Raw genomic sequence first — 26013 nt, forward strand, 5'->3', positions numbered from 1 at the left:
GAACAGCAATGCTTAGCCTCCCAGCACTTTGTCTCTCCCTCTCTCTCTCTCACTATCCTTTCCATCCTCAATTCCTCTCTTTCTCTTCTTCTCCCTCACTTTATGATTTACTCTCTCTCTCTCTTTCTCTCTCTCTCGCTCTCTTCATCGTTATATCTCTCTCTCGGGGATAGGTTGAAAAGAGCTTCGCTCACAGACAAACGGCGTGACTGTTATCTAACAGATTCCTGTTCGTTAAAAGCCTCAACGTTCCCCCTCCACACACACACTTCCTCTTCACTCAGACGGTAACGAACGTGGACGTTTCCCATAGCGATGCCCTGGTGACTGCTTCCATTAGCCAAGCATATTGATTATGCGCGATGCCTGAGTATTGCTTTGCATCTTAATTCGGTAGAGGCGGTGGGGTGCTGTGCGGCACAGTGGCCAGGGCTTGACGTTTAGTCTTGTCTTGACTTAAAGCGTTATTGAAGGCTGGCTCTGATAGGGTGGTGGAGGGGGAAACACGCCCCATGGTGAGAGACCATTACTCAAACCTTTAATTACAGGTCTCTAGGACCCGAACCGCTGCATAATGTAGATAGCTGCACTTACAGTGGGTCTAACCAGTATAAATGCACACGGGACTAGGACATAGGCTCAATATATATACATATGGGTCAATAATCGACATGCACTGGCACACTTCTTCTGCCTGGATTTGGACTCTGCAGAATGGCAGGCTCTATGAGCTAAGCAGTTAGGCTATAGTCTGAACAGTCAAGTGACATACATTTGAGTTGCGAAAGACATTTAGGTCACAGTTACATTATTGTTATACTATAAATAGATCTAGTGTAACTGAATAAATTGTGAGAAATAACATTTTGTTTTAGTTTTGGAGAGGTCTTACGACCAAGCTTAGGGCCGTTTTCATTTGTCACTTCGGCCTCTGCACTAGGGCTGTTGACATCCATCTTTGCCTCTGTTTAAATCCGCCGTAATAGATGCAGTTTCATTTGTGACCACAGTGGGGCATACCACGAGCAATGCGTCCAGCTGTGCTTTTCATTTACATCTCTGATAAGGATTATACTTTCCCTGTTTTTTTTTTTACTATTCTAAAGGTATGTTGGTTGCAGGTATTTCCAAGTAACAGACAATACAACTGACAGACTCACATGAACAAACACCAATAGGCTACAGAAAGGGGTGATGCGAATCACAAATTAAGCGTGTGTAAATAGGGCCTGTAAAGGTGATAAAATGCTTGTAAATGTGGTTGTTGGCAGTATGCAAACGAGCTCCATGTCAATCAAAGAAATCACTGTTTGTAGGAGGAGCTCATTCTATCAATATCCCTGTGTGCAGCGAACCCTATATTGTTTTTCAGTCGGGATATCAGCTGCGCAGATAAATGCAGTTCAGGGGACTTTTTACTGTCAAACTCCGGAGGGTGACTGTCACTTTTCCTTTGAGACTCGATAAATACCAATTGGTCCGTGATTCATCAGAGTTCTGGCTCTCTGTTTGGCTAGAACATCGCTAGACTATTATTCATGCGCACATCCTATCGTCTTGCGTTGGTGGAAGCAGGGGCGAGACAAAGAAAATCATTGGTCCCGTTTCGTTGATAATTTTTTTTCTCACTGGCTGCGATCTGTCTTGGGTCCTCACGAGTTGGCAGATACACCTACAGCGCTGTCTCGGGCGCACGTTTCTCCAGCGAAGCACCCCAGCGGCGGACAGTGGGAGCTGCGCTCTCAATATGCGCTCGCAGCTCGGAGGGAGAGGACCGACAGTGCACGAGGCAGCATCAGCATCAGTCCCGAGGATGGATTGCGTTCTGTGCGGCAGTTTGTATACACTGAGGAGACCTTAAAAACATGGGGGGAAATGAAGAAAGTAGATAAGTCAATCCAATCTCCGAAGGTCGTATGAACTGGGGAACATCATTTCGGTGTTCATTGTGCCAAGAAAGTTGGTCTGAGCGCTCGCATGCGTTTTCCTGCCGTTGCGGTGGCTGGACACTTCTGAGCTTTGTCCGTATGCAGCAGTCAGACGCATCTATGACTGTTTTCGGCTCTCGCCGCCGGAGCTGAGACTCTGGTAAACGGTTTAGTTTCCCCTGTTGCGTTCCAACCAAACGTCATATTCAGCAGAATATGTCTTTGGATGACAAACGTGGAAAGGGCTTATCATTCACACAAATGGGAATTGAGGACAACAATATGAGAAACGGCAGAGGCCTGTCGGATCAATGGGCTGACACCGTTGTGGTCCGACCCAGGACAACCGACCGGAACATTACCGTCCACAAAAAACTGGTCCTGGGATTCGCCATCTCCATCCTCACGCTCATCATTGTCACGGCAATCGCCGTGCTTCTCAGCGTCAGCTTTGAGGATTGTACCGTGGCGGAGAGTAGCTTGCGGGCCGGGAACGGCTCCAGCACCAAACCCAATCAGTCCCAGGGCGGTAATCCTAACCACAAGGATGAGGACACTCAGCCTTGGAGACATCACCGGCTGCCCACGTCGTTGCGTCCCCGGCATTATGACCTCAAACTGTCCGTGTACATGGATAACTTCACTTTCTCGGGCGAAGTTAATATTGAATTCGAGTGCGTTAACTCCACCAAGTTCATCGTTCTGCACACGGACAGACTGGAAGTGGAGAAAGTGGTGGTGTATTCGGACAACAAAAAGCCGGGCGTCATGCGCATCCACCGGCAGTTCCACTACCCGTCCAACCAGGTTTATGTCATCGCCTTGCACAGGGAGATGAAGCCGCAGAGAACCTATAAAGTCAACATTACTTTTGAAGCACAAATAGAAAACGAACTTCTGGGATTTTTCCGCAGCTCTTATGTGTTGAACGGAGAGAAAAGGTAAACTCAGTATATGAATATTTCCATTTTATTGTGCACATCCCTTTTGGTGATGGTGAACTAGTCTACATGCGTGTTCCTACCCCCCTCTCCCCCCGCCGAAAAAAAAAATCTTAAGGATGAGTGCATAAAAGCATAAAACAAAGAGTTTAATAAACAACTACATATTATTTTAATTGTAGGTGCTTTAATCAGCTTTAGCACAAGCCACGTTTCATTGACCAACTAGGCAGAGATTGAATATTACATTCTGTTATTCTATTCCAGTTTTAAAGCCTCCTTTACAGGATTAGGGGAATTTAATTTAGACTTCGCACATGATCTATGAACAACTAATTGCTTTCCCCATCACTGAACACGTGCTTTGATTGCACCGGAATGTGAAATACTTGTCATGGAATTTATTGTTGTAATTAATTACAGTAACCCAGCGGAGGGATAGAGCTGGTTTATGAATATTTCTTTTTTTAAAAGCCACGTTTCTCCGGCTATGAAACTGCTCAGTCAGTTGAGATCTAATGTTGCTGTAGCAGAGTTTTGAAGATGCTACCCAGAACATACTCCAACAATATTCCAGCACATTGATTTATTTAATATTAGTATCAGGGTAGATCAGACGTTATTAATGAGTTTAAGCCCTGGAGCATCTTCCAAACCAAAGTGATCCTCCAAACCTGTGCTGTTGGACTGATGAAAGGGGAACTTCATTTCAAGAGTTACTTTTCTGTTGCAACATCTTCCAGGCTAAGTAAGACCTCATGATGTTTCACTGAGAGCATTGCAGCTGGTTGACATCACTGTAGACTCCTGTGAAAAAAACAAAAAAACACTGAAGGCATCGACCCTGCAAGCACACAAACACAAATCAATTTCCAAGTATTTAATTATTTACAGTCAATTCTCGTGCCCAACAACCTTAGTTTCGATGGCTCCTACAGCAAATCATATTTATTACTGGCTCATTGATGGAATTTTGTTTTGTTTTGGTTTGTGTGTGTGTGTGTGTGTGTGTGTGTGTGTGTGTGTGTGTGTGTGTGTGTGAGTGTGTGAGTGTGTGTGTGTGTGTGTGTGTGTGCGTGTGTGCGTGTGTGCGCGTGCAGGCGCGTACAGTACATGGAGTCGGATTGAGCCCCTCTGGCTGGTCTGTGTGTGGGTCTTTAAAAAGGTCAGGGCTCTAGTGAAGTCACTGAGCGAGTGTGCACATTAGGGCACCACTGGGCCCGTCAGTCACTGCAGCTGGTGTGGTTAAGCCAAGTGCAGTGGGCTGTGTAACCTCCATCTGCCACACATTGCGGGAGAGCTCCCCGACCCCATCATTTAAACTCAGGGTGGCCAGCCTTATCTATGCCATTACAGTGTGTGTGTGTGTGTATGTGTGTGTGTGCTTGCGTGTATGTGTGTGGTTTGGTGTGTGTGTGTACTTGTGTGAGTCTGTATCTGTGTTCGTGTGTGTGTGCGCGTATGCGTGCGTGTGTGTTTGTGTGTCTACGGTTCTGGTCAGCCACCCAGATTTGAAAGCAGCTAGCTGGCTTTCCAGTTGCTTTTCTTTCTGGGTGTGAAACACTGTGATGGATGGTGTTGTCAAACGGTTATCTTGAAAATCTGCACTCTTACGATTGTGTCATGGTTGAGATTATCTTCCATCAGAGGCATGCAGATCTCTTGTTGCTAGCAGACATTCCTCCAGTGGTTTTCACCAATGGACGATGACCCACCCAGGTGGGTAAGGTGCAAGAGGTTGTGCGTTGTGCAAGGGCTGTATAAGCTCCTGGTTCTAATGGGGTACCTTATTGTGTCTATAAAGGTGCGCCTGAGGTTTTGAAGTATGTATGGAAACTTGTGGAAAAAATAAATAATTCCAAGGATGTGGCCTCAGGCAGGTAATGCATTTTCATTCTGAATGAGAACACTCTGAACCATATGCCAATGTGACCAATTCGTTTTCTTAATGTAGAAGGAAAGATCTTTAGTGTGGAAGCAAGGAAGGTCGTCTCCTATTTGAAAGTATATAGTTTGATCAATACTTCTGTGCAGAAAGCAGGAATCCCAGCAGTTTCGGGATGTTTGGTAGATGATTTGAAACATGAAATCCAAGCAAGGACAGAATTCAGAGACTTCCGTATGATATTTTCGGACCTCACTAATGCCTTTGGATCAGTGCCACAGTCTGTTTTGGAAGGCATCCAGTTACTTTCAGGTCCCTGAGAAGATTTCAGCATAGTCAAAGCATATTTTCAGGATTCAACACAAGTGACTACACCACATCCTGGCAGCATGGGGAGATTGGTATCATGGCTGGATGCACAATTTCACTATTGGCTTCCACCACGCCATCCAAGCTTATATAAACTGCTCCATGCACCTGTCGTCTGTGAACCAAGTTGAATGACCAACTGAACTGGGCAAGGATGAAAGTGAAACCCAGCAAATGTATTGGAAAGGGAAAACTGGTGGAAGAGAGTTTTTATATTGATGGTGAGGTGATTCCTTCTATCGTGAATAGGTTAGACAGGTGGTACGATTCCAGGTTGAGTGACCGAGGACAGGTTGTAGCACTGAGAAAATACATTGTTAAGGCTCTTAGTACCACTGACAAGGTTAGTACCTACTTGCCTGGTAAATTTGAAATGGTGGTGCTTGCCATTTGGGCTTGTGCCACGCATAAGGCGACCTTTGACTGTGTTTGAAGTTGAAGTTCAGAGGTGGAGAAATGTGAGAGAATCATGAGGCAGTTAAGAAATGGCTTGAGGTGCCACGTTGTCCAAGTACTGCATTGTACGGAAAAAGACTGGACATGACTGTCACAGTCTACTCCTCCAGCAGCCAAGAACACTGCTCCAGTGGTGAAAACAGGGAAGAAGTGGAATTCAGGAGAAGCGGTTCAACATGCACAAGGCACTTAACAGCATAGGAATATCATTGGACAGGTACAGAGTGGAAGTGATTGGAGTAGTCACCATAATTCACTTCAGTTAACTACAATGTTATAACTAGGATCTTAAACATTAAACGTAACACCTTACTTGGTGATTAAACACACCAAGCACAGTTTTATTACAGCGTAGGGACTATCATTGAACATGTGAGTGAAATAGTAAGGCCACATTGCCGGAGAGGAGGCAGATGGCAACCAGCTTTGTTCATGAGCAAGAATAGGAAACTAGATGAGCAGCAGTATAGCTGAAAAACCAGGTTGGACTGGCATTCGGTCATGGTTGCTATGGGGAAGTGTCAGTAATGCTTGGTTGTATCTCAAGGTGTATCTGTTGTTATCTCTGGTGTTGACATGTGTCCTCACCCAACGTGAGCATGGAGGGGGGGGTGGGTCTGAAACGCCAGACACCACTGTTGAGCACTCCGGGGGTGCTGTGAGCTTAATTTAACAACACTGATGAAGGAAGGTGCCCACATGACAACCTCAGTGAATTGCTCATGAAGGCGTATCTGTTGTTGTTGTGGTTCGTGATGATTAAGTATGATGGGTGTAGTGCACCCTGTTAAAATGTTAAAATATTTAAGTTAGGTTGGGTTGTTGGGTATGAGTACTTGCCTTGCCTCACTTGGATGTGACAGTGAGATGTTTGGTCACTGTGGGAAGTCCCCAATGAATTGCACAAGGAATTTGACATCTTTTCCTGTGTATAACTAAAAAAATCCACCTGAACAGAAAGCCCATCATCAACTTTCTCTGTGTACTCCGAGCCTGAGTATACATATCAGAGCAAGGAATGAGGACTTTCCATTTCATGCCCTTAACATGCTCTATTATTGTGCAGTCTTCACTGAGGGAGTTAATCAGTCTGTTGGTTATCACTGTGGAAGACCTCAGTGATTCATAAGCAGGAAATCAATAATGATTACAGTGACTGTATGAGCAACGACGCGTACTGGAGACAGATATAGTACACCAGCCAGACATGGCTCAAACATCCCTCTCAGCACTCGTAAACTCCCTCTGTAAAGTGTGCCATTGTGCTTTGTCAGGCCAACTGTGTATTCTGTGTGATTCGGCAGAGAAACCCGTTATATATACCACCTGCCATGTCATGTTATCTCTCTCCAACAATGGGCGTCTGGGTCCAAGCCAGAATGGTTCCTCTAGCCAGCAGGTTTTTCACCCGTGATTCCAAACACATTTAAGCTTCTCTTTCCCACATGGGACCCATCAACCCCCAACCCCCCCCCCCCACCCCCACACACACCACCCCCACCCACTGGTTCTCACTTCTTGCTTTTGTAACACCTCCTTCTTTGATCGGCTGACTCCCTTCTCACCCTGGTCTAATATCACAGGGGCATGCTGCGTCTTTGTGCTTCTGCCAGCACCAGCCAGCACTTTCAGCTGTCAGCGCACTGGCTGCCTGTTTCGGCTCCCCGGATATGAACCTAGGAACAAACTTCTGCCTTTGAAAAACTTTTTCTGCTCCCTGCCTGATGTGTGGATTGGCTTCCTGCAGAGCTGGTTGAGTTGTACCAATGAAGACGAATCGAGCACGCTGGCAAATGATAAGACTGGGGCTAGCTAATTGCTTCTAATGGCTTGCTTCTCCCCTTTTTAAATTGAGATTGAGATGCTCTCCTCAAGTTGATATGCCTGGCCCATTTTGGCAGTACTATTTAGGGAGTCACAAAATGTCAATTTTGTCTCTGTTTGCTGCTAATTGTTGCCATTTGCACTTATGGCTGCTTGTCCAGGGAATAGTGCTCTGTACTTTAATACAAATCCTGACAGCTTAGGTGACCTTTCTTTCACTCAGTGGGACACGGAAACCTAATTAGCATTCGCTAGCTCCAGAGAACTTAGATGTAGTCCATAAAAATGACAGCGTGTAGGTCACAGATGCTGTTGATAATGTCCAGGACACCAGCTGAATCCAGTGCAATGTTATTTAAGCAATCTGTTCCTCCAACAGAGCGCATTAATACTTGATCTGGGTTGGCCCAACACTGCCTTACCTACCTACCTCAGGCACTCAAAGAATCACCTAAAATTATCTCATTAGATCACGTAAGAGTATGTTTTATGATGAAATTAGTGGCAACTTTAGTATTCTACCAAGTCTAAGAGTAGCATAGTCATGTACAAAAACCTTTATTGCCTTGGAGGTTTTTTTTTGCTTTGTACTCTGAGAAGTTTAGACTGAAAGCCAAATGGTTCAGAATCGGGTTCTTCTTCTACATGGAAATCGAGAATAACACTTATACGGCTTCTAGATAGCAACTTGTCAGAAGAGGCACCGCTACGTGTTCCCAAAATGACGATTCTCATGCTTTTCCATTAGGGACTTAGAACAGGTATAAAAGGGGGCATTAACCAAAACCACTGAAGGAGCTCTTAGTTAATCCTGCATCCGACCTGCAGTCGGTTGGCTCGTCCTGTCGGAGATCTGACTCTGACTGCTCCAACTGGGCCTGCTCCCTTAATCATATAGGAACACAGTGAACACAGCATCAGGGGCGTATTTAAGCCATCTCCACTGAGGGCACGCAGAGGAGTCTCTCTCCTCTCACTATGTGTGGTGGTGGTGGTGGTGGTGGTGGTGGTGGTGGTGTCAGGCCATGAAAGAAGGGTCACAGTTCCCTGGGTGACAGGGTGGCTGTTTACCCTCTGGGGTATAAGGCCAGCTTTGATAACAGATAATCCAGCTGCTCTTGAATTTAACATGGTGGAGTTTAGGGCATAGCAGCGTGGTCCTACATGTCTAATTTTACCGTTCAAAGGCGTTTTCAAAGAAGTCTCTCTCTCTTTTTCTCGTTTTTTCTCTCTCCTCTGTCTCTCTCTCTCTCTCACACTCTCACTTGATCTCTTTTTTGAATATTTCTGTCTCTTTCTTGCTCTCTCTCGCGCATGCGCTCTCTTTTTCTCTCTCTCTCTCTCTCTTTCACTTGCTCTAATTTTTTTTGTATCTCCCTCTCTCTCTCTCTCTCTCTCTCTCTATCTCTCGTTCTCTTGCTCTACCCCCAGCCGTCTCTCGCTCTCTCTGATCTGGCAGAGAGGAGTCTCAGGTTGTATTGTTGCCAAACTCATGATTCTGCAGTTTGACACACATCCAGAGCAGCATCGTCAAGAATGATAATTAGGGGATGAATGTGCCTGTGTGCAAAAAAAGGGGAAAAAAAGAAGAAAAAAAACCCCGACTACACAAGGATCTTAGCTCAGAAACTGCATTGTGTCCTTATCACTGACTCTATGTGATTTTCTTTGGAGGACACCCAAGCTGTCTTTTCCACACACAACAAAAAGACGATCATACACCACGGACTGATGTCAATTAAAATATGACCGTGGCGCTTGTCACCTTGGTGATGAGTGAGTGCAGGAGGCTGGCGGAATCCAAGCATGAAATCCGCTGTGACATTCTCAGTGCCGTCTGAACAGCAGGGGGTAGGGAACAAGCATTTGTTATCCTGACTAGACACATTTAAACCACGGCTTTTGTAGTTGCTGTTATTATCATCTCCTCTTCAGGATATACTCGACAAGAGCATAATAGTGTTTATCAGGAGGAGAAAAAATGTAGTGACTTATGTTGTCTTTGGGAAAGGCCTTGGCATCTTTATTAGCCACACAGGGGGTGTATGAACTGATAAATCCTTAAGGCGGGTCTTTGCTGCGTCAGGCTAAGTATCGGGACAGAGCACGAATGGGTTATTGGTATTGGAGGGGCAGCTCCAAACATTTTTAAGGAAGTGTAGCAAGGTGAAATGACTTTTCAAGCTGTGACTTAGGAGTCAGATAAATGTTTCTTCTTGGCAGACATGCCTACTTCTCACCATCTAATCTCTATATCTCTTACAAGCATATGAACAGACACACACACGCGCACACACACACACACACACACACACACACACACACACACACACACACACACACACACACACACACACACACACACGCACAAATACACACAATACACACAAAGAGACACCACTTCCCCATCTTTTATTGCATTGCAAACAGACGCACACACTCAGAAGTTGTAAGTCTCTTAGACTCTTAAACACACACACACACACACTCAGGGCCAGAGAGGGACCACTTGTAATCTTCCTCTTTGCATTGCAGGTATCTTGCGGTGACTCAGTTTTCCCCGACCCACGCCAGAAAAGCCTTCCCGTGTTTTGACGAGCCCATCTACAAGGCCACCTTCCGGATTAGTCTGAAGCACGAAGCCACGTACCTGTCCCTCTCCAACATGCCCGTGGAGAACTCCATCACCGATGACGACGGGTGGGTGACGAACTACTTCTCCAGGACCCCGCGCATGTCCACGTACTACCTGGCCTGGACGGTGTGCAACTTCACCTATAAGGAGGCCCTCACGGATAGCGGAGTTCTGGTAAGTCACCTGAGGAAGCTTTTCAAAGAAGCCAACCAAACGTATTAGCCTTTGCATTCATCCATGGTGTTTGTGTGGCTCATGGCAGACCCTCTGTCCACCTGTTCCCAGAAACCATCACAAACATGCTTTGTAACCTAGTTTTGTGTATTATAACGGATGTATTCAAGATTGATGCTGGTTGAGATGAGTTCAAATGATGCAAAGGTTCACAGCTCATTTCTATTCTTCAGTCTACAGCTTCAAATCCTGGTCCATTGTATTTCTCTCAGAAAGCACTCGTGTAACTGAAAAGACTTTGAGGTCTCGTGTGAATACACGCTACAAGTATTCTCACAGCTTTCTCTAACTCTTACAACAATATCTGACTTCAGTTCCGTTTTAGCTCAGCTTTCCTGTTTGGCCTTGACTACTTCCCATTGACAGTTAACCTACTCTTCCCCCTTCGTGTGAGTCCACATTCAAGGACACCCCATATCGTCTTTTCAACTCGAGGTCACAGTCAACACCCCCCCCCCCCCCCCCCCCCTTCTCATTATCGTCTGATAATCCTCCCTAACAGAAAACCCTTAACGAACGACGGCCATATCTGGGGCGCTCATTCCACCCCTCGTCTTTTTTAACGGCTCCCCTTCTCCTTGCTAGCTTTTCCCATCAATAATATTAGCGTACGGCAGCAGACCCACCACCCCATCCATCATTGGAGGGCAGCCTCAGAGTCCAGAGCGGAAGGCTCTCATTTTTTGTGTGTGTGTGTGTGTGTGTGTGTTTGGGGGGGGTTCGTGAGTGTGGTTGGTGTGTTGCCGAGGATACGGCCATTGCTCCTCGTCCTTGTCGGAAGTCACCGGCACTCGTCGGGGGCCTCCTGCCACCAATATCGCCGCAGCGGAGAACGAAACGATTAATCAATTTGCGGGCCTGCTTCCCCGGCTCAGCTGATCACGTAATGACCTTTCATAAGCGTAATAGACAGCAAATGCGACTGAAAGTCACTGTGCATGAAATCCATATCTCTGGAATGTCTCTCCGCACAGGCCCTGGGAGAATAGCCTTCCCTGATCCCCAGAAGAGTTGGCGTCATCATCAAGACTCTTTCCCTGTATGCTTCCGGACAGAGCAGCGAAGGGGGTTTAACCACCAAGAAGATTAACTATCCTCCACATATATATATAGTTCTATCGCCCGGCCTACTGAAAATGCTGTTGTTTCTGTCAACCCAGTATAGGCATGAGATTGCTAGCATAGCAGGAATTCTGTGAAAACAGAGTCTATACCACTCAAACTCATTACAAAAACTATGAGCAGCCGTGTCACGTTTTGGGCTAATTATCCTCCCCCTCTCTCTTGCTCTCGCTCTCATTCTCTCGTTCTCTCTCTCTCTGGGCTATCTCCAGAGTGCCAGGCTCCCCTTAAAGCGAATCCTTCCCCAAGACACAGCCCTGGAACGGGAATGGTGGGAGTCGACATGCAGCCTCTAAGCTTTGTGGGCCGGGCAGCATTGTGCTCTTGGTGTCAGGAAGCAAAGGCAACGCTGCCGCACTCACCCTAAAACAATGATGTGCTATTCTTTGAAGTGGTGGCAGTCGCCACACTCCCACACAGAGATTTGCTCCGCGCTTGCGAGGACGAAAAAAAAAAGAAGCAAAAATGAGAGAGAAATGAGGGACAGGGAGGGAGAGCGAGGTCCAAGAGCCTCAGCAACAAGCTCACTTATGTAAATTTGCAATAATGGCAGCTCAAAGATTCACCCCATGTGTGTGTGTGCTTGTGTGTGTGTGTGCTTGTGTGTGTGTGTGTGTGTGTGTGTGTGTGTGTGTGTGTGTGTGTGCGGGCTTCACTGCAGTTTCTTTATTAGAAATTAAATGCCCAGCGGAGGGCTCCCTTGCAGACATACATTTCATAAGACTTTAAAGACTTTAATCCATACATTCTGTATAAGTTGCCTTAGTGTTTGGCTGTTTAGTTTCTATATGTTTAAATATATCCCTTGTGACCCGGTACACTATTGTTATTTTGTTAGTTTTAGTTTCACTCTCACTCGACTGAATGAATTCACTGATGTAAGTATATGGCAGGCTCACAGGTCAAAGTACAATATAACATGCTGCTTACGTGACTGTATATATTATAACTAGGCTTTCAGCAATACACCAGTTGTACTAATGACACTGAATGAAACATGTGTCTTGCACTATCACACACTGCTGGCCGATGGGAATTCCTGGAAGTCCCTGTCACCATGACCCCCACCAATGGCTCTATTAGCTTTAATTGAGCAATAACCTCTAAGGCGAGGAGATAAAGACTTTTCCCCCACATCCTCCATGTCTGCGATGATGAAATGGGCTCCATCATGGCGTGCCTGAGCAGTTTGTCCACTCGCTTGCGTCTGACCCGCCGGTGCAGTGCCCTTGCGTGATGTTTGCTGTGCCGGACGTGTCTGCTGGTGGTCCCCGTGGCGCTGCAGTCTGGGCTCTGTGATGGTTTTTATCGACTGGTCTGCCCCAAGCCAAGCCAAGCCGAGCCGAGCCACACTGCCCTGCCCTTCCTGGTCAGTGGCCCCAGCAGATACGGTCCCCTGCCACCAGTGTGGCCTCTGGGGATTCATTATATCAGCAACAGCAGCACGCGAACGATGACGCTCAGCCCATCTCATCTCCTCTCGCCCAGAGGAGTAGGAGGAGGAGGAGGGGTTTGACCTTGGCTGTGTCCTGATGAGGCCTCTCCAGCCCCCAGTTAGTGGTTCTTTTGGGCCTCTCCTAAACCATATTCTTTTATTAATGGCCTTTTGATAAGGATCTGATGGCCAAAAACCTCAGATCTCAATTGCATTCGCAAAGTTCATCATTCGCATTCCTTGAGATTGATTCTCTTTCGACACTCTTCTCTTTGAAAGAAATGGTAGGGTATAAGTGCAGATTGAAATGGTGGGGAAAGAGAGATGAAGCCTCAGTGAGAAAGATGGAGAATGAGAGAGAGAGAGAGAGAGAGCGAGAGAGAGAGAGCGAGAGGGAGTGAAGAAGAAAGATTAGCAGTATACATCTCATCTCTTTCTCCCTGTTAATAAGTGAAGTCTATGGCCAAGTCTTTGTGCCATCGCTGTAGATCAATACTGAGTGTCCTTTGATAGGCAGGGGTTCTCTATCCAAGTCCAATTAACAGTGTGTTCTGTCCTTGCCAAGCTTTCTTGTAAGACATTAGAGTGAACTCCTCTTTTCATCACATTGATTAACTGTGGGCTTGATGATGGCGCCTATAGAATGTCATACTCTAATAGCCCAGAATAACCATCAAATTTTGCACGGACCAAAGTTATATTAAACGTAATTTATTTCTTTGTACTTTATATTGCATATACCCTGTAACAGTGGTACTAAACTATTTAATATAACTTTATTTGACTTTCAATGAATTTGAATTTGACTTTGAGTAGGATTAACTGCATACTTACACTCTCCCAGGAATGGTTTGGGTTAAGGTTAACATTTTTCACTGTACTTGATAGTGTAGTTATGATGTTGTGTGTCACTGTTCGTTACTTTTCTAGTTGCAATAATATTGTGCACTTGTTGTTCAGTATAGATATATATATTTCTAAGATGTGTTGGTGAGTCCAGCATATAAATCGCTGGAACAGCCTGCCTGCCGGTCAGCTCCACTGCATACCACATCTCTGTTCCTTTCTATGGCTTGCAATGAGGCTCCTTTGCCTTGAGCTCCTGGTGCTATCCATCCATCCGGCATGGAGAGGCAATGCATCAGCCTCGGCCTGTCGGAAGAGGAGAGGGATCATTATTATCCAGGGAAAACATTTCAAACAAAAGGCGACACCTCACTTTGCTATTCCCACTCTCCATCTCCCTCAGCGTGTGCTCGCTGGAGATCGAATCACGAACGTTTATGACAAATGCAAATGCTTTGTTTGCTCAGCGAAAATCTAATTTGGGTTTCAGTTGATGGACGGCAACAAAGCCGTTCAATAAAATGGCAGCCATTGCAGAATGGAATCGCTGCCTCGAACACAAACACAATCTTCTTGGAGAAACCCGCAGATGCCATTCAATAAAGGCGGGATCCCATCAGGGCCTGATGCACCACGGGATAGCCGAGACGGCGAAACACAAATGTTTTATGAATAGAGGAGAAACAATGCAGGATGAAAACACTGTTGAACTTTCGAAAACAGCCGTCCTGTGGGCTTCACACTTTATCTGACTTCCTAACAAGTTATTTGTTCCCCTTCATTTCATCAGTGTGTGCTGTTCTTTTTTCTGAATGTGTTTTTCTGTCGTTTCCCTCAGATCCGTCTTTATGCCCGGCCGAACGCCATCTCGAGCGGATCGGGGGACTACGCACTCCAGATTACAAAGAGACTCCTGCAGTTTTACGAGGATTACTTCAAAGTCAAATACTCCCTGCCCAAATTAGGTAAGAGTCGTGGGGAAACACTTGCAGTGTTTGTGACACAACAGTGCCCCAATTACTTGAGTTTGGACGTCTGTCTCTTCATTGTTGTGCTGCAGGAAGATGCATTTGGATTTCTGTAGGCTGCGGGTTGATTCCGAAGGCCTTTTATCTACGTTTCAAGATTGCCTATAGTTTCTTATGACAGAAGACAATCTGGGCCCTGTGTGTGTGTGTTTGTTTGTAAGTGTGTTTGTGTGCAGGAGTGCCTATAAGAGTTCAGGGCAGCTTGACATCACACATGCGCTATATCTGTATATCGCTCCATCGGGTTTCTGTCAGTTTGCCGTATTCTTTTAAATATACCCATCAATCTGTAGCTAGTTCCTTGTTCTCCCTCTCTGTCTCTCTCTCACTTTATCTCCCTCTCTCTCTCCTGCTGTTTCTGTTTCTCTCTGCCTTGCTCTGCCTTACATGTGTTAGTGTGTGTGTGTGTGTTTGTGTGTGTGTGTGTGTGTGTGTGTGTGTGTGTGTGTGTGTGTGTGTGTGTGTGTGTGTGTGTGTGTGTGTGTGTGTGTGTGTGTGTGTGTGTGTTTTGCATACTCACAGATGCCTGTGTCCATCTGGTTGCCTGTATGTCACTAGGGGATGTAGAGGCACAACGGTTCTTTCCCGCGGCTTACTCAGATGCACATGTGTACGCAGTCATGCACATGCATACACGCACACACACACACACACACACACACACACACACACACACACACACACACACACACGCACACACACACACACATACTTGTAACATCCGCACGTTTATGTATGCACATGCATACACACACCGCTCAGCTCTACATGTCTATCATGTAAATAACCATATTTCCCTTTCCGTTAATTATTTTAGCAGATTTTGATGGTTAGGTTGTGATGTTGTTTCTCGTCGGAGCATGTGTTAGACCACAACCATGGTGACCCATGCTATCCCCAAGGGGTCTGCAGAGATGGACTGCTACAGAGAGACTCTTGTCATTGCTTCCTCTCCGCTGTAGGCACACCCTCTAGGGACGTCATTTGAATGTTTTTTCCCTCAGTCGAGTGCAGATTTCGCTTTCACAAAGGCAATCTGTGTCCTTGCGAAATCCCTGTTTAGCATCGGAGGAGAGGAGAGCTTCAAAGCCAAATTCCACTGGCAAACACATTTAGGAGGATGCTTTGACCTGATTCATGTGATGTATTTTCAGTTGCCCATCCAGATCTCGTATCCCTCCCATGTCCAACTGGAGGCTCTCAGTCTGGCTGGCTCCATAAACTGGCTTGTGGATTATTGTAGGTGTATCCTCGCAGCTTGAAAAGATCGTTTGAGAGTGTGTTTTGGAAAACATGAAGTGTGATCAAATTCAGAGTGACAGACAATAAAACTCGCCCGCGAAGTGGGATCGATTCTATTTTTTATCCTGGGAAGTCACAAGGGAGTTGAAGGAAGGCAAACACATGGAACGTGTGTGTGCATCGCTGCAGTGCCACCACCCTACTATATTCTTAAATATAATACTATATTCTACTACATTTTATAGACAGTGTAGCTTCAGAGTGCATGGCTGGAGCAATGGTTTTGGTGGATTGTTTTGGTTATGTAAAAGTGTCATCTGTGCAGAGGGGAGAGGAAGCATTTGCGAGCCCTGCGGTCCACAACACAGGGATGGGCCGAGTTCTGCTCATTCCCTAAGTAAAATAGGAAATAAAAGGCACGAAAGACCTGAGAGATAGTTTGCAGATAGAACGCATATTCGAGGCTGACCTATAGAATGGAATGTGCGCTTTGGAAAGTGCGCAAGTGGTTACGCACATTCTTTTAAAACTTTTCCCATTGGAACAAAAAAAAGGCTATTTACCCTAGCTTTTGTCTCCTTTGTTAATAAGAGCAGTGGATATAGTTGTTGGCCCTGTGCAAGATACATTTGGAAGCCACCACATCTGAAGTATCTCTGTTTTGGACAATGGCATGAATAAGCTGTCAGAAGGCCATTCATGTAAAATTGTATTTAAATTCCACCTCTCATTCTCCATCTTCACTAACTATGTTTCATTTTCAAATGTATCCAAAGCCGCATCATTGTGACATGGCTGACTCCAGGTCAGTGTTTGGTGCATGATTGATTCTGTTAGGCATAGCGAGTGCTCTCCTGGTCTCCAGAGATGACGCCACAAACGGTGGCAGGGTGCCTTCATCAAAGCCACGCATTGTTCGCCTCCCGAATCTAAAGTAGACTCCAATTAGAGTGACTTAATCACTGCCTCTGACTCTTCCGAGTGAAAAGTATACACACACACACACACACACACACACACACACATACACACACACACACACACACACACACACTCAAACACACACACACACATACACACACACACATACACACACAGAGATACATGCAGGCGCACACACACCCTTACTCCTCTCAGCACCTCTTTTTCAAGCTGAGTTGAAAAAGACACACACACACACACACAAACACACACACACACACACACACACACTGAGATAGAGAGCGCGAGAAATATAAATAAAGAGCTGAAGATGGAAAGAGTTGGAGGGAGAATAGAGATGTGACTGCTATTAACCTCTCCCTTATCCGCCTATGAGGAGCCCATTTGTAAGGGGGACATCTCTGTCTCTGCCTGCTCAGCCACACACACACACACACATTTCACTCCCACCTCTCGCCTCTCTACCCATTTAGATGTGTGTGTGTGTGTGTGTATATTTGTGTGTGTGTGTGTGTATGTGTGTGTGCATGAGCAGTTGTGTGTTATACTTGAGAAAGGACCTCCCACCTCACAGTTTTTCCCTCGCCCTCTCTCTCTCTCCCTCTCTCTCTCTCTCTCTCTCATCTTTCTCTCTCTGTTCTTGCTCTCTCTCTCCTGGAGCTATCAGTTTCTCTCTCAACGATCTCGCCATCCTCTCATCTGTCCTCCAAAGCTCTCGTCTGTCTATCATCTCCAGCCCCTCAGAGGGAGGCTGTGCGGAACTGGAAGGGAGAGGGGAGGGAGAGATACCTCTGCTACAAGAGGTGGCCTTGAGCCCTTACACTCCCATAGGAATACACAGCATCCTATTCTCTCTCTCTCTCTCTCTCTCCCTCTCTCTCTCTCTCTCTCTCTCTCACTCTCTCTCTCTCTCCCTCTCTCTCCCTCCCTCCCTCTCACTAGTCCTTAAAACACAATACAAACACAACCTGTCAGCTGCCAATTGCATTGGGATAGCTCCCGCTTTTGTTTTCTTGACACGGCTAACGTGTAGCGTAGCTCTGACAGCCAGGGTGTCTCTGTTTGAAGCCTGGGTCTCAAAGCGCTGTGTCGAATTGGAATGTCACGGCCATCACGGTTATACCATCAGAGCCGCCTCAGTGGTGAGAGTTGTGATGGTATGCAGAAAGGCACTGATGCAGTCACCTGCTCAACGTGGGTTTAGGACACACATTCACATTGTCTTCCGTTGTTTGAACTCTCTCTGTAAGACTTTAAGGAAAGCACAGCCTTCAAGTCTGTGAAAAACCTGGTTGAATGGAGGGGAAGTTATATAAGCGGGGTGCTCTTTTGGCTGACTGGAATCACAGAATGTGGGGAATGTCTTTTGGAATGCTGCATCCATCAGTGGAGAAGCTAATCGGCCAGACGGTTAGAAAGAGGCTTTAGCATGTACAGAAGGAGGAGGAGATCTATCTTAGCCATTGATCCATGGTAAGTGGTTTTCAAAGAGAGATAGATGGAGAATCAAAGGACCGGTGACCTGCCACAGTCAATGTGTCCAATGAGGATGAATTAGCGAAAGCGTGGTCTTGACACAAGTGTGGCAGAGGCTGAGAATTGATGAGCGTGACGTTTCGGCTCGAGGAAATCGAACCTGTGACATGTCGGCAGCCAACTGGGACATACGAGGTGGAAGTGGGCGACTCAGCAGACAGCACAGAGTGGCTCGTGTCCAAGATGGCCGACATCAATAGCACAAGGCTTCAGGAGAGAGAGTGCTGGTTTGGGCATGGATATACTGTAGTGTTGGTATCTGAGCTGTGCGTTGTTGGTAGACTGTTCAGCCCCAGGCAGTCTATTTTAGCTGAACTGGGCTTTTTTGTGTAGAGGTTGACACTGTCACGCTTTGAACTACAAGTGGAATTACAATGTACAAGCCAAGATCGTTTTGATTGTTTTGGATTCCAGGTGGGACTGTTTCTCAATGTTTTATTCAGGCTGAAGAAATTGGTGACAGATAAAGCATACTGAGTAAAAATACTGTAACAGGGAGTGAACCGAAAGGGTTTCAAAGACCACAAGGCACTACAGGAAAATAATAAAATGTGGTTTATTCTCCTTGTTAATCTACAACAACTTGACTTCTGTAGGACAACATGAACGGGAACTGTTACTGCCCAAGTGTCTGTAGACACCTATGATGACCGGTGGAGCTGAAGCTGTGCCCAGGGCATTCTGGGATAGGTGCTGAGAGGTCAGCAGAGGTTTCTCCTCATAGGTGAAAAGAGAGGATGGATTGGGTTGGGGCGGTTTTTGCCAAAGGGTTGAATCGTTGCTATTAAATACATTTTCTTGGAGCAAACAACTACAAGACAAAGATCCTTTCTCCATGTTGGGGGTGGGGTGGGTGGTGGGGCTCTGCCCACCGATTCTCTGTCCTCCCCTTGCCATGGTACCCCAGTGAAGTCCCTGACGTCTGGCTCGTCCACAGGTGACCTCTGCACTGCCACTCAGCTCCTGTCTGCTGTCAGTCATCTCCAGCGTCTGAGCCTTTGTGATTAATGGAGTCCTGTCCTATTTGCCTCACTTTGCCGGTGCACTGCACAGAGGAAAGATGCAGTCAGATGACATTTCGTCCTGATCCGTCACACAAAGTGTTTCTGATGTGCGTAACAGGGCTGACATCAAAGCAGGTAGCTAGGCAGTATTGCTTGAAATGTATTCCTCTTAAAGCAACAGTATGCAACACTTTGGCACTTTTTTATTATCTTCAAATAAACACACCTGTCATTCCCACTAGCCATCTAGGGTATGGGTTATGCAGTTCTGTTTTCCAGGATGGACCACCCTACAGAAATGTAAGAATAGCTTTTACAAGAAGACTTTGCCACCTATATTGCCAAAAGACACCAATCGGTATGCTTTAGCAAGCTTTTATGAGTGTCAACTGGGATGTTGGTGGTGTTTGCATGGTTTTTACATGCCTTTTAGGTTGTTAGCTCAGCTGCTTTAAATGAGTGCTTTAATGGTTTGGATAATATTACTTTTTAATGGAACTTAATTATCTTTTTTTTGGCCCAAAACACCCCTATGGTGTGTGTGGATGGGGTGCAACCATAAACTCTAGCAGGTTTCAGATGAAGTCATAAGCCAACCTGATATTCAATATCCTTCCACCTTTATCTATCACCTTCATCTATCACCTTCATCACCTATCTTTGCCTGGGACCCGCACTGATATGGCTGTTTCTGCCATTTTGCTAGAAATATATCTTTCTCTTTGTGTTAATTTTTTTTTTTATATATTACCACATTCATCCATTATTCCTTACATAATTAACAAATGGGAATGAAGAAATGTTGAATCATTGATCATCATTAATGTAACCATAGTTTGCCTCAGTGCCCCAAAAATCCCCCATTAGAAAAGCAGACGGCTGATTAATTGGCTAAAACACTGAGCACTCCATCTCTGTGTCACTGGAGTACCACTCAGGGCAATCACGGACTAAACATCTTGTTAGCGCGTGTTCTATTGGATTGCATTTTTACGATATTATGTGGAGGAGCCGGCACTTCTGCATTGACTTGAGTCAGACTCAGGCTGAATGTGACGAATATGTTTAGTATTGACAGGCCTGGAGATCTCTCTCACTCACCTCTGTTTTGACAGAGCATAACAATGCCCTGAAAGTACCTTTAAGTAAGCCATCTCATCCTGATCCCCATCTGCCTCTCACTCTTAGCTAGAAGGGGAATGAGCATATGGGCTCTAAACTGTGCAAGTCAGGGGTTTAGATAGGGGATGCTTGCTGATGCTGACTTCACAGCTTCCAGTGAATGTGTGAAGCTGGCTGCTTGTTAGCCTCCTCTCTAAATAATCCATTCTATCTCATCCCAAGGTTTCTGGTGCTCGGGCGAGCCCTGCAGCAGCTCTGGAATGCTGGATCTGCTGCCTTGCTGGTGGAGGCTCTTAGATTCCATTCCTCTCTTCCTGCAACTGGCTCACAGTAGCAGATGCATTTGCATAAGTACATGCAGGAAACAGGAGTGCCTCTTTGTGGGGATTTGAATTGACTGGCAAACGCGTTCCTAAATCCTCCCACGTCTACGAAAAATTGCTTGCGATAAGACATGGAAATGCACTGTATTCGGTCTCTGTAATATGGACACCCTATTGCACAGTTAACATGAGCCTGCTGTGGTGACATGTGGCGTGACAGATGTGCCCTAACGACAGGAATTGTGGGACTTCCACCACACGCTAGTCGTTGTTGAAACGCGGAAAAAACCACGGAGAATTGAAAACACGACCCACAGGAATAGGGAATATATTTTCAAATCCCCCCCGTGTCCTATTTATTTAGACGTATGAGATCCATACGCCATGAATGGGCACTGTTAGCTTGTTTGCTGCCATGGTTTGTTGGTCTGGAGGTGTGATGCGCTATGCGTTTCTTTCCAGGCGTTTTGGCATCATTGTTTGCACTTCTGCCTCTGTTTCTCAGCACAAGTTGTGTCAAACTGCTTTTGTGTCATACGAAAACAAGCATTTTTCCTCCACCTACCGGCTGTTTATTTGGATGGAGAACCATAAGTAAAGGAAAACAAAATAGCAAATATGTTTCCATATGTGCCATATGTCCAGCAATACCATTGCCATATTAGCCTATGCACTAAATCACTACATGTGCCACGTGTGTGTGTGTGTGTGCGTGTGTGTGTGTGTGTGTGTGTGTGTGTGTGTGTGTGTGTGTGTGTGTGTGTGTGTATGTGTATATGTGTCTGCACATATGTCACGTGTCTGTGTGCGTGTGTGTGTTTGTGTGTGTCTGTCTGCACATATGTCTCGTGGAAACTGTGGTCTTATTTACTTTTCACAGAATCAGTGGGCATGACATTTCTGGTGCGCCTCTCTCACAGCAGACCCCAGATGCAGTCATGCAGCTAGCCAGAAATGCTAAACAAGTCAAATGGCTTGTTAGCCAGGCTACGGGTCGCTGGTACCGAGCCAACCAGCGCGACTGCTGTCACCGGGTCCGAGAGGATGGCGGGTCATCTTTACCTCCTCATTCTCTAGGTTTCTGTGGCGTTGCCAAGGTCACATCCTCCATTTCCAGGCACGGCCTATTGGGGTTATTTATCATAAACATCACCACACAACCGCTTGTGTCATTACTCCTTTTTTCTGGCCCAAAACACCCCTGAGATATGTGTGTGTGTGTGTGTGTGTGTGTGTGTGTGTGTGTGTGTGTGTGTGTGTGTGTGTGTGTGTGCGTGCGTGTGTGTGTGTGCGTGTGTGTTTGTGTGGATGGAGTGCAACTATAAACCCTGTCAAGCCATAAGCAAGCTTGAAATTCAATATCCTATCACCTTTGCCATGCCTTTGCCAGGGACCGGCACTGATATGGCCGTCGCTGCCCTCTTGCTATAAATATCTCTTTCACACCATTTGTGTGTGTAATAATGAGCAGGAATGGGCCTGAAATCAAATGCAAGGTTGGCGATTCATTACTGCGAAGTCACTGTATCTCATCAGCAAGGTTGGACAGGGGGCATATTCAAAGCCCGCCCAGCATGGGTATGAGGTTGATAGTCCTAATGAAAACAGTGCTAGTGCATTAGCATAGGGAAAACTAACTGTGTGACAGAGGAAATCTAAATGCAGTTTGGAAAGTATAACAAAGGCAGAGTAGAGAAATTGTCCCCCTTGTGTATTTTGCATTTTTTTTCCAAAAGTGTTCTGCTGAATTGATAGCTGACATCATCACTGGAAGCGAAAAGAAAACTGCTTAACACACGGGAATGCCCAGAGACAGAGAGAGAAGGGGAGAGGAAGAGAGAGAGATAGTGGGAGGGAGAGAGAGAGGGAGGGAGGGAGGGAGAGAAAGAGAGAGACCTTGGTTGTGCTGTTAGGCTGCTGTTGCAATCCCCTGTAAGCACAATGCTGCTGTGAAATGCAAATGCTTCTAATGCAATGAGGTTCCAAGGCCTGAGACCCTGCTAGTCCCTCATCCTCCACAAACAAACACCCTCAGCACCCATCTCCAGTAGAACACCCACACGAGAACAACAGTACACAGCAGTGAACTGTCCCGTACACTCGGTGGAAGAAATTCATATGTAACTTGATGGCGCCTGTGAGAGATGGGGGGGTCTGTTGTTGTAGATGTCTGAGCCACACTAAATCCTTTGACCCACCAGTTTTCAGTCCCGTCCCCCCTCCCCTAGGGCCTCAGACAGCCAAGCAGCATGGCTGAGCAGTCCTGTAATTCTTCATCAGAGTCCACATTGGCCGTTTGCATTTGGAAGGCTAGGCAGCACGTCCTAATAAGATTAGGGCGTCAGAGAGAGAGAGAGAGAGAGAGAGAGAAGGAGGGAGAGAGAGAGAAGCCGCCTCTCGGCTCTGGGTTGCTACTCATCAGGGATAGTTATTAGCTTGGCAATGAGAGAAGAAGAGAAAAAAGGGCCAGATCAAGGCCAGATCAAGGCCAGATCAGGACCAGGTCTGTTCTGGAGTCAGTGGCTGTTTGGGATTTGATTTTGCCAGCTCTTGGACGCTGAGAGAATTAGAGGCGAGTGCAGTAATACCCTACATTTCCTTTTTTTTAAACTCCCAGATTTCTGCGCATATAATGTTTCTGCATTCACAACCGCCCTAGATACATACTAAGAATGTGCTAAGAATGTGTGCATTCAGTGCATCTTCAGTAAATAGAATGAACTCAGCTCAGCTGTATAAAGCAAGAACATGGGAAGCGAATGTGCACCTGACAAGCTGAAGATTGTTTGATAAATGCCGTGTCCATCAAGCCTGCCCTTGGCCTTCTGAAATGTGCACCACGTTTTTTTCCCACGTTATTTTCCCCCCTCTGGCCCTGTTGTTGCAGTGATAGTGGTCTTGACAGGTGAAAGGCTAGTCTGTGTGCTCCCTTCAACTCCATGAGACACCCCCACCCCCACCACCACCAACCCTTGTCATCCATCAACCACCCTTGGGTTGAGGCCATGTCAATGGAAGTCTTGTCGAGACCAAACAATCTTGTGCCCAGGGGTTATTATTTCACCTTAACGTCGCCTCGCCAGGAGGAGTCGCGCGCGTGTCCTGTCGAGCAAAGAGTTGGGAGGGTCCCTAAATAGCTCTGTTGACACGCTCTGTCTGTCGGCGGGAAAGGACACACGCTGCGCGACGACACATGAATTATTGAGGCAGATGGGGAAACGAAACACGAAAAAAAAAAAAAAGAAATCCGCCCCTCGTAATGCGAGATTAGATGTCGTTTAACTGGTTTTGTCATCCGTAAAGCATCTATGAAAAATGCAACAGAATATTCGAAACGGTCAAGTGGGAACTGGTCTGCTAGAATAGTTTCCATCTCTGCCAGAGATGCTGGTGCATCCACGTCGAAATACGTAGCCTTTGCTAAATCTGCGCTAACAGTACCTCTTCAGCGCTATTACTTAATCTGCGCTAACAGTACCTCTTCAGCGCTGTTACAAGCCGTAATTCACCTCAGGCCTGCTCCTTAAATCAGTGCCATTTATCTCGGGGACTGGTGCTGTCAACCAGTTTTGCCAGAGCCCTGCTGGGACCCCATACATCACCAGAGGCTCGGCGGAAGGCCTCTCAAATCGAACATTTAGGCACAACTGCCAGAGTGGCAGCCCTGAATAAAGAGGGGATTTGTCTTTTAAACTCGTCTTGTGCCTTTAATGCTGCTGTGCTGTCTCTCTCTCTCTCTCTCTGTCTCTTATTCTCTCTTCCACTTTTTTGTCTCTTTCTCTTTATCTCTCTCCCCCCTCTGTCTCTCTTGGTCGTGCTTTCTCTCTCTCATTCTCTCTCGCTCTCTCGCTCTGTCGCTCTCTTCCGCTTTTTCTTTTGCTCGCCCTCTCTCCCTGTCTCTTCCTCCCTCTCTCTCTCTCCTTCCCCACCCCCCCTCTCTCTCTCTGTCTCTCTCTATCTCCCTTTGGCAAGTGCCTTCATGGATGTGGTGTTTGTGTCTGTGCTGATCCACCAAAGGCGGGATTGGAACGGAGTGAAAGGGGCTCGACGAAGCGCATTAGAGATTTGCTCGTTTTGCTTTTAATTGCTTCGCAAGTTTTACCCCAAAGGACAATCAGCGATGCACCCGGGAGAGAAGGATTTGATGCTTGGTGGCCGGCGCCTTTATGAATGGCCCGATTGGAGGAGTTTGGTGGGTAGTAAGTTGCAGCAGTGAATTTTTATTTATTTATTTATTTTGTAATGGGGATTTCATCCGAGCAAAATGGACTCCCGAGGTCTGGTCAATAATCCGTGATGTAATCCTATAATTGGATTGATTATGACAAAAGAAAGTGAGAGTGACAGCATGTGTGTCTCTCTCTCTCTCTCTCTCTCTCTCGCTCTATGTGCGTGTCTGTGTGTGTGACGGAGGCTGAAGGATCCCCTCTTGCTACCCAACACACACATCTGAGAGAACACAAAGTCTATCAACGGGAAGCACCTGGTGATTCACTGTGTGGCTTAAGGCTTCTGCCCACACACGTGTCACCCACCCCAGCCAATGCACCATGGCCATCCTCCAAAGGTCTGCCACTTTTCTCAGACATGTGTGAAATAGTTCCTTTTTATTGAAGCCCTGGCCTCGATGGAACGGTTTCCATCAGACCCTTCCCTGTGTGGTGTTGTTTGAGACTTCATGATTTGGGGGTTTGACGTGTATTGCAGATGGGATGGGTTCCTATGTTTTACACAGGCATTGGGAATCATGCTGGAATGTGGTGTGTGTGTGTGTGTGTGTGTGTGTGTGTGTGTGTGTGTGTGTGTATGTATGTAAGAGCTCGGGTTGGGGGGAGTGTTATGTTGCCCAGATGTTTTCAACATGTGTGCACATGTGTACAGTATGTCTGTATGTGTGTGTCTTTGTGTGTGCATGCTTGCTTTTGCTTATGTATGTGTGTGTGTGTGTGTGTGCATGTGTGTGTGTGCGTGTGCATGTGTGCATGTGTGTGCGTGTGTGTGCGTACATGTGTTTGCGTGCACACAAACACACACTCTGCGTTATGTAAACAGCACCTCTCAGCCTCCAGGCCCTCCAGCTGCTCTCAGAACTCATGATTATGGCTCTGTTTATTTATTTATTTATTTTAATGTATTTACTT

The 26013-nt window shown here is 46.3% G+C and overlaps 1 protein-coding gene across 1 annotated transcript in view; it reads left to right on the top strand.

The window, feature by feature from the left end:
• The first annotated feature begins 514 nt into the window (after positions 1-514).
• LOC105892297 (thyrotropin-releasing hormone-degrading ectoenzyme) overlaps positions 515-26013 on the top strand; it is a 133839-nt gene continuing 108340 nt past the window's right edge. The window contains exons 1-3 of the mRNA XM_031558292.2: positions 515-2869; positions 9939-10212; positions 14514-14640. Of these exons, the coding sequence (XP_031414152.1) occupies positions 2145-2869; positions 9939-10212; positions 14514-14640 (1126 nt within the window). The 5' untranslated portion in view covers positions 515-2144. The remainder of the gene's footprint in view (positions 2870-9938; positions 10213-14513; positions 14641-26013) is intronic.

The sequence above is a fragment of the Clupea harengus genome, chromosome 21, assembly GCF_900700415.2.
Source record: "Clupea harengus chromosome 21, Ch_v2.0.2, whole genome shotgun sequence".
Lineage (NCBI taxonomy): Eukaryota > Metazoa > Chordata > Actinopteri > Clupeiformes > Clupeidae > Clupea > Clupea harengus.